Source organism: Oncorhynchus clarkii, chromosome 33 (assembly GCF_045791955.1).
Source record: "Oncorhynchus clarkii lewisi isolate Uvic-CL-2024 chromosome 33, UVic_Ocla_1.0, whole genome shotgun sequence".
Lineage (NCBI taxonomy): Eukaryota > Metazoa > Chordata > Actinopteri > Salmoniformes > Salmonidae > Oncorhynchus > Oncorhynchus clarkii.
In genome coordinates this window covers 36,090,636-36,100,646 of record NC_092179.1, presented here as the reverse complement: position 1 = coordinate 36,100,646, position 10,011 = coordinate 36,090,636, and the positions used below count along the sequence as shown (strand labels likewise).

At 41.8% G+C, this 10,011-nt stretch overlaps 1 protein-coding gene across 1 annotated transcript in view; it reads left to right on the top strand.

Annotated features, from left to right (window-relative positions):
- Positions 1-5,223: 5,223 nt before the first annotated feature.
- Positions 5,224-10,011, top strand: part of LOC139392849 (rho GTPase-activating protein 8-like) — a 33,354-nt gene continuing 28,566 nt past the window's right edge. The window contains exons 1-2 of the mRNA XM_071141156.1: positions 5,224-5,303; positions 9,511-9,583. Coding sequence (XP_070997257.1) covers positions 9,544-9,583 — 40 coding nt within the window. The 5' untranslated portion in view covers positions 5,224-5,303; positions 9,511-9,543. The remainder of the gene's footprint in view (positions 5,304-9,510; positions 9,584-10,011) is intronic.

The window sequence follows — 10,011 nt, the reverse complement described above, 5'->3', positions numbered from 1 at the left end:
CTACAGGACCAGTATGTATATATAGACTACAGGACCAGTATGTATCTATAGGCTACAGGACCAGTATGTATCTATAGACTACAGGACCAGTATGTATCTATAGACTACAGGACCAGTATGTATCTATAGACTACAGGACTAGTATGTATCTATAGACTACAGGACCAGTATGTATCTATAGACTACAGGACCAGTATGTATCTATAGGCTACAGGACCAGTATGTATCTATAGACTACAGGACCAGTATGTATCTATAGGCTACAGGACCAGTATGTATCTATAGACTACAGGACCAGTATGTATCTATAGACTACAGGACCAGTATGTATCTATAGACTACAGGACCAGTATGTATCTATAGACTACAGGACCAGTATATATCTATAGACTACAGGACCAGCTACAGGACCAGTATGTATCTATAGGCTACAGGACCAGTATGTATCTATAGACTACAGGACCAGTATGTATCTATAGACTACAGGACCAGTATGTATCTATAGACTACAGGACCAGTATGTATCTATAGACTACAGGACCAGTATGTATCTATAGGCTACAGGACCAGTATGTATCTATAGACTACAGGACCAGTATGTATCTATAGACTACAGGACCAGCTACAGGACCAGTATGTATCTATAGACTACAGGACCAGTATGTATCTATAGACTACAGGACCAGTATGTATCTATAGACTACAGGACCAGTATGTATCTATAGGCTACAGGACCAGTATGTATATATAGGCTACAGGACCAGTATGTATCTATAGACTACAGGACCAGCTACAGGACCAGTATGTATCTATAGACTACAGGACCAGTATGTATCTATAGGCTACAGGACCAGTATGTATCTATAGACTACAGGACCAGTATGTATCTATAGACTACAGGACCAGTATGTATCTATAGGCTACAGGACCAGTATGTATCTACAGACTACAGGACCAGTATGTATCTATAGACTACAGGACCAGTATGTATCTATAGGCTACAGGACCAGTATGTATTTATAGACTACAGGACCAGTATGTATATATAGACTACAGGACCAGTATGTATCTATAGGCTACAGGACCAGTATGTATCTATAGACTACAGGACCAGTATGTATCTATAGACTACAGGACCAGTATGTATCTATAGACTACAGGACTAGTATGTATCTATAGACTACAGGACCAGTATGTATCTATAGACTACAGGACCAGTATGTATCTATAGGCTACAGGACCAGTATGTATCTATAGACTACAGGACCAGTATGTATCTATAGGCTACAGGACCAGTATGTATCTATAGACTACAGGACCAGTATGTATCTATAGACTACAGGACCAGTATGTATCTATAGACTACAGGACCAGTATGTATCTATAGACTACAGGACCAGTATATATCTATAGACTACAGGACCAGCTACAGGACCAGTATGTATCTATAGGCTACAGGACCAGTATGTATCTATAGACTACAGGACCAGTATGTATCTATAGACTACAGGACCAGTATGTATCTATAGACTACAGGACCAGTATGTATCTATAGACTACAGGACCAGTATGTATCTATAGGCTACAGGACCAGTATGTATCTATAGACTACAGGACCAGTATGTATCTATAGACTACAGGACCAGCTACAGGACCAGTATGTATCTATAGACTACAGGACCAGTATGTATCTATAGACTACAGGACCAGTATGTATATATAGACTACAGGACCAGTATGTCTCTATAGGCTACAGGACCAGCTACAGGACCAGTATGTATCTATAGACTACAGGACCAGTATGTATCTATAGACTACAGGACCAGTATGTATCTATAGACTACAGGACCAGTATGTATCTATAGACTACAGGACCAGTATGTATCTATAGACTACAGGACCAGTATGTATCTATAGACTACAGGACCAGTATGTATCTATAGGCTACAGGACCAGTATGTATCTATAGACTACAGGACCAGTATGTATCTATAGACTACAGGACCAGTATGTATATATAGACTACAGGACCAGTATGTATCTATAGACTACAGGACCAGTATGTATATATAGACTACAGGACCAGTATGTATCTATAGACTACAGGACCAGTATGTATATATAGACTACAGGACCAGTATGTATATATAGACTACAGGACCAGTATGTATATATAAACTACAGGACCAGTATGTATCTATAGACTACAGGACCAGTATGTATATATAGACTACAGGACCAGTATGTATCTATAGACTACAGGACCAGTATGTATCTATAGACTACAGGACCAGTATGTATATATAGACTACAGGACCAGTATGTATCTATAGACTACAGGACCAGTATGTATATATAGACTACAGGACCAGTATGTATCTATAGACTACAGGACCAGTATGTATATATAGACTACAGGACCAGTATGTATCTATAGGCTACAGGACCAGTATGTATCTATAGGCTACAGGACCAGTATGTATATATAGACTACAGGACCAGTATGTATCTATAGACTACAGGACCAGTATGTATCTATAGGCTACAGGACCAGTATGTATCTATAGGCTACAGGACCAGTATGTATATATAGACTACAGGACCAGTATGTATCTATAGACTACAGGACCAGTATGTTTCTCTAGGCTACAGGACCAGTATGTTTCTATAGGCTACAGGACCAGTATGTATCTATAGACTACAGGACCAGTATGTATCTATAGGCTACAGGACCAGTATGTATCTATAGGCTACAGGACCAGCTACAGGACCAGTATGTTTCTATAGACTACAGGACCAGTATGTATCTATAGACTACAGGACCAGTATGTATCTATAGACTACAGGACCAGTATGTATCTATAGACTACAGGACCAGTATGTATATATAGACTACAGGACCAGTATGTTCTATAGGCTACAGGACCAGTATGTATCTATAGACTACAGGACCAGTATGTTTCTATAGGCTACAGGACCAGTATGTATCTATAGACTACAGGACCAGTATGTATATATAGACTACAGGACCAGTATGTATCTATAGGCTACAGGACCAGCTACAGGACCAGTATGTATCTATAGACTACAGGACCAGTATGTATATATAGACTACAGGACCAGTATGTATATATAGACTACAGGACCAGCTACAGGACCAGTATGTATCTATAGACTACAGGACCAGTATGTTTCTATAGGCTACAGGACCAGTATGTATCTATAGGCTACAGGACCAGTATGTTTATATAGACCACAGGACCAGTATGTATCTATAGACTACAGGACCAGTATGTATCTATAGACTACAGGACCAGTATGTATCTATAGACTACAGGACCAGTATGTATCTATAGGCTACAGGACCAGTATGTATCTATAGGCTACAGGACCAGTATGTATCTATAGACTACAGGACCAGTATGTATCTATAGACTACAGGACCAGTATGTATCTATAGACTACAGGACCAGTATGTATCTATAGACTACAGGACCAGTATGTATATATAGGCTACAGGACCAGTATGTATCTATAGACTACAGGACCAGTATGTATCTATAGACTACAGGACCAGTATGTATCTATAGGCTACAGGACCAGTATGTATCTATAGACTACAGGACCAGTATGTATCTATAGACTACAGGACCAGTATGTATCTATAGACTACAGGACCAGTATGTATCTATAGGCTACAGGACCAGTATGTATCTATAGACTACAGGACCAGTATGTATCTATAGACTACAGGACCAGTATGTATATATAGACTACAGGACCAGTATGTATCTATAGACTACAGGACCAGTATGTATATATAGACTACAGGACCAGTATGTATCTATAGACTACAGGACCAGTATGTATATATAGACTATAGGACCAGTATGTATATATAGACTACAGGACCAGTATGTATCTATAGGCTACAGGACCAGCTACAGGACCAGTATGTATCTATAGACTACAGGACCAGTATGTATCTATAGACTACAGGACCAGTATGTATATATAGACTACAGGACCAGTATGTATCTATAGACTACAGGACCAGTATGTATCTATAGACTACAGGACCAGTATGTATATATAGACTACAGGACCAGTATGTATCTATAGACTACAGGACCAGTATGTATCTATAGACTACAGGACCAGTATGTATATATAGACTACAGGACCAGTATGTATCTATAGACTACAGGACCAGTATGTATCTATAGACTACAGGACCAGTATGTATCTATAGACTACAGGACCAGTATGTATCTATAGGCTACAGGACCAGTATGTATCTATAGACTACAGGACCAGTATGTATCTATAGGCTACAGGACCAGTATGTATCTATAGACTACAGGACCAGTATGTATCTATAGGCTACAGGACCAGTATGTATCTATAGGCTACAGGGCAATTAATGGTATATGCTGAATGAGGCTCCATCTCCTTGAGTGATCATCATGTCATTTTTATTCATTTATTTCACCTTTATTTAACCAGGTAGACCAGTTGAGAACACCTTTATTTAACCAGGTAGGCCAGTTGAGAACACCTTTATTTAACCAGGTAGGCCAGTTGAGAACACCTTTATTTAACCAGGTAGGCTAGTTGAGAACACCTTTATTTAACCAGGTAGGCCAGTTGAGAACACCTTTATTTAACCAGGTAGGCTAGTTGAGAACAGGTTCTCATTGACAACTGTGACCTGGCCAAGATAAAGCAAAGCAGTGTGACACAAACATCAACACAGAGTTACACATAAACAGACGTACAGTCACAATAGAGAAAAAAAAAGAAAAAAAAATGTCATCATGAAATGCACTGGAGTGCAGCCTATTGAGGGCCTACTCATCATTAGTCATAGAACACTTCCTGCTTTCATCACCAACCTCTTTTAGCACAAATATAATCATTCAGGAAACCTGAAGTCATGCTGAGCAAGTTGTCCCTTGAGACAGCATATAACTGCAACACATGGAGATTTCAGATAGCCATCTAAATGACCACTTCTTGTTCCCAAGTATAGATTGAAATATGTTCTGTCTTTTACACATTCACTTCCTTGTAATCAGGGGAGAAGAAGGATATGACAGAGCACTTACTTTCGTTTTCTTACTATTTTAATTCCTACATTTTTTTTTCATGTCGGACTACTGATTTGATTGAATGCCGCAGGAGGACTCTGTTTGAGCATGCGCAGTACCCTGTCAGCATGGAGTTGAGGAAGTTTTGTGCCAGAGGCACCTGAGCGTAAATGGTCTCTTATTCAAACCACTACGGGAACGTTTCTACACATGGTAAGGTTCATATTTCATTGTTCGTAGTAGGATCATGTCATTGTTCGTGTTGTGTTTCGGTCAAAATAAGTTATAAAACAGTCTCTAACTCAAACGAACGTTATTTTATCAGCTATCAAGGAATTGTGTCCAGGTGAGTTGAGAATCAATCGCGCGGAATGTTGCCGTCCTTCACGCCTGTCCGTCGTCTCGTCCGTTTGACCGGATTTACTAAAGGACGCTTCAGTTCCAGTCCTGGACCCGTGTAGTTTTCTAAATGATTAACAACCTGTAGTAGACTGGGGGTGTTAAACTAAACTGAAAGAACAGTAGCAGAGGTAAAATATGATCTGCGTGTGCTGCTTAGGTCACGTGTAGTTATTCTGTGTTATGAGAAAACATTGGAAGACTTTGGCACCGAGGTAAAGTTGGTTTTCTATTCTCACATTCATCAGACATTCGCCGAAAAGCCATTTCATTTCAAAATGTAAAAATCAATAACTAATTCACCTTTAGTCACAGAATCATCAAGCTAGATAGGATTTATTTGATAAATGTCTAGCATACTTTTATAACTTTTTTTTGTTCTAAGTAGAAATTCCAGTTTTGACTTGATAGAAAATCAATCTATAAAATGCCATTTTAAAGCGGTATAAATCAATAACTAATTGGCTGTTTGTCACAGAGATGGTTCCATTTAGCTGCGGATGACAACGAAGGACTTCAAACAAAGCCAACATAGAAAATGATTGGGAAAGGGGCCTCTTTGCTGTTAAATTAGAGACTTATAAATACATTATCGTTGTGCCTTGTAACTACTTTAAAATGCAGAACTGTTGCACTAAAAATACAAGCATTGATTTGGCATACAATTTAAGATGGTAAACGTTGTACAATTTTATGTAAACATTGTCTAATTTCCTATAGAACAAATTGCACTTGAAATGAACATTAGTTTTAAAGCTATTGCAAATAAATGCAGGTTTTAACCCTGTTCCCGGAGAGACACCCTCCTGGAAGTTTTAACTCCAGCCCTGTTCCCGGAGAGACACCCTCCTGGAGGTTTTAACTCCAGCCCTGTTCCCGGAGAGACACCCTCCTGGAGGTTTTAACTCCAGCCCTGTTCCCGGAGAGACACCCTCCTGGAGGTTTTAACTCCAGCCCTGTTCCTGGAGAGACACCCTCCTATAGGGCATGGCTCCTCAAACCTGTTCCTGGAGAGATACCCTCCTATAGGGCATGGCTCCTCAAACCTGTTCCTGGAGAGATACCCTCCTATAGGGCAGGGCTCCTCAACCCTCTTCCTGGAGAGATACCCTCCTATAGGGCAGGGCTCCTCAACCCTGTTCCTGGAGAGATACCCTCCTATAGGGCAGGGCTCCTCAACCCTGTTCCTGGAGAGATACCCTCCTGCAGGTTTTAACTCGAACCCTGTTCCTGGAGAGATACCCTCCTGCAGGTTTTAACTCCAACCCTGTTCCCGGAGAGATACCCTCCTGTAGGTTTTAACTCCAACCCTGTTCCTGGAGAGATACCCTCCTGTAGGTTTTAACTCCAACCCTGTTCCTGTAGAGATACCATCCTATAGGGCAGGGCTCCTCAACCCTGTTCCTGGAGAGATACCCTCCTGTAGGGCAGGGCTCCTCAACCCTGTTCCTGGAGAGATACCCTCCTTGAGGTTTTTAACTCCAACCCTGTTCCTGGAGAGATACCCTCCTATAGGGCAGGGCTCCTCAACCCTGTTCCTGGAGAGATACCCTCGTGGAGGTTTTTAACTCCAACCCTGTTCCTGGAGAGATACCCTCCTAAAGGGCAGGGCTCCTCAACCCTGTCCCTGGAGAGATACCCTCCTATAGGGCAGGGTGTATATGTGCATTGTTTTCATTGGCTAATCAGTATGCTTTAATTGTTATGCTTCGGTATTAATGATTATTGGTATTGTTCTGCTTTGGTATTAATGATTATTGGTATTGTTCTGCTTTGGTATTAATGATTATTGGTATTGTTCTGCTTCGGTATTAATGATTATTGGTATTGTTCTGCTTTGGTATTAATGATTATTGGTATTGTTCTGCTTTGGTATTAATGATTATTGGTATGCTTTGGTATTAATGATTATTGGTATGCTTTGGTATTAATGATTATTGGTATTGGTATTGTTATGGAAAACTGAATTCCCCTCCTGGCCATATTCTTAATTTCATACGGGGAAATTGTTTCCATCAACCAGGTGTTCTATTGGTCTGTACTTCAGAAAAGGTACAATATAGCATCACTAATGTGTTAACTGGTAATGAGACAGGGTCTACAGTGTTTCAGAGCTAGTGGTAATGAGACAGGGTCTACAGTGTTTCAGAGCTAGTGGTAATGAGACAGGGTCTACAGTGTTTCAGAGCTAGTGGTAATGAGACAGGGTCTACAGTGTTTCAGAGCTAGTGGTAATGAGACAGGGTCTACAGTGTTTCAGAGCTAGTGGTAATGAGACAGGGTCTACAGTGTTTCAGAGCTAGTGGTAATCAGACAGTGTTTCAGAGCTAGTGGTAATCAGACAGTGTTTCAGAGCTAGTGGTAATGAGACAGGGTCTACAGTGTTTCAGAGCTAGTGGTAACGAGACAGGGTTTCAGAGCTAGTGGTAACGAGACAGGGTTTCAGAGCTAGTGGTAACGAGACAGGGTTTCAGAGCTAGTGGTAACGAGACAGGGTTTCAGAGCTAGTGGTAACGAGACAGGGTTTCAGAGCTAGTGGTAACGAGACAGGGTTTCAGAGCTAGTGGTAACGAGACAGGGTTTCAGAGCTAGTGGTAACGAGACAGGGTTTCAGAGCTAGTGGTAACGAGACAGGGTTTCAGAGCTAGTGGTAACGAGACAGGGTTTCAGAGCTAGTGGTAACGAGACAGGGTTTCAGAGCTAGTGGTAACGAGACAGGGGTTCAGAGCTAGTGGTAACGAGACAGGGTCTACAGTGTTTCAGAGCTAGTGGTAATGAGACAGGGTCTACAGTGTTTCAGAGCTAGTGGTAATGAGACAGGGTCTACAGTGTTTCAGAGCTAGTGGTAATGAGACAGTGTTTCAGAGCTAGTGGTAATGAGACAGGGTCTACAGTGTTTCAGAGCTAGTGGTAATGAGACAGGGGTTCAGAGCTAGTGGTAACGAGACAGGGTTTCAGAGCTAGTGGTAATGAGACAGGGGTTCAGAGCTAGTGGTAACGAGACAGGGTTTCAGAGCTAGTGGTAACGAGACAGGGGTTCAGAGCTAGTGGTAACGGGACAGGGTTTCAGAGCTAGTGGTAACGAGACAGGGTTTCAGAGCTAGTGGTAACGAGACAGGGTTTCAGAGCTAGTGGTAATGAGACAGGGTTTCAGAGCTAGTGGTAATGAGACAGGGTTTCAGAGCTAGTGGTAACGGGACAGGGTTTCAGAGCTAGTGGTAATGAGACAGGGGTTCAGAGCTAGTGGTAACGAGACAGTGTTTCAGAGCTAGTGGTAATGAGACAGGGTTTCAGAGCTAGTGGTAACGAGACAGTGTTTCAGAGCTAGTGGTAATGAGACAGGGTCTACAGTGTTTCAGAGCTAGTGGTAACGGGACAGGGTTTCAGAGCTAGTGGTAACGGGACAGGGTTTCAGAGCTAGTGGTAACGGGACAGGGTGAACAGTGGTTCAGAGCTAGTGGTAATGAGACAGGGGTTCAGAGCTAGTGGTAATGAGACAGGGGTTCAGAGCTAGTGGTAATGAGACAGGGTTTCAGAGCTAGTGGTAACGGGACAGGGTTTCAGAGCTAGTGGTAATGAGACAGGGGTTCAGAGCTAGTGGTAACGAGACAGTGTTTCAGAGCTAGTGGTAATGAGACAGGGTCTACAGTGTTTCAGAGCTAGTGGTAACGGGACAGGGTTTCAGAGCTAGTGGTAACGGGACAGGGTTGCAGAGCTAGTGGTAACGGGACAGGGTTGCAGAGCTAGTGGTAACGGGACAGGGTGAACAGTGGTTCAGAGCTAGTGGTAATGAGACAGGGGTTCAGAGCTAGTGGTAATGAGACAGGGGTTCAGAGCTAGTGGTAATGAGACAGGGTTTCAGAGCTAGTAGTAACGGGACAGGGTTTCAGAGCTAGTGGTAATGAGACAGTGGTTCAGAGCTAGTGGTAACGAGACAGGGTTTCAGAGCTAGTGGTAACGGGACAGGGTGAACAGTGGTTCAGAGCCAGTGTTTACATAATAACGTAATCTGTGTTTTCAGTGTTGACAGTGGAAGTTGAAAGTGAAAACAGCGATGATCTCATCTACTGATCTGGAGCAGCTGGCTGAAATAGGTGAGACACACACACACACACACACACAACTATATAATAGGTGAGACACACACACACACAACTATATAATAGGTGAGACACACACACACACACACTACTATTTAATAGGTGAGACACACACACACACACACACTACTATTTAATAAGTGAGACACACACACACACACTACTATTTAATAAGTGAGACACACACACACACACTACTATTTAATAGGTGACACACACACACACACTACTATTTAATAGGTGAGACACACACACACACACTACTATTTAATAAGTGAGACACACACACACACACTACTATTTAATAAGTGACACACACACACACACACACTACTATTTAATAGGTGAGACACACACACACACACTACTATTTAATAAGTGAGACACACACACACACACACACACACACTACTATTTAATAG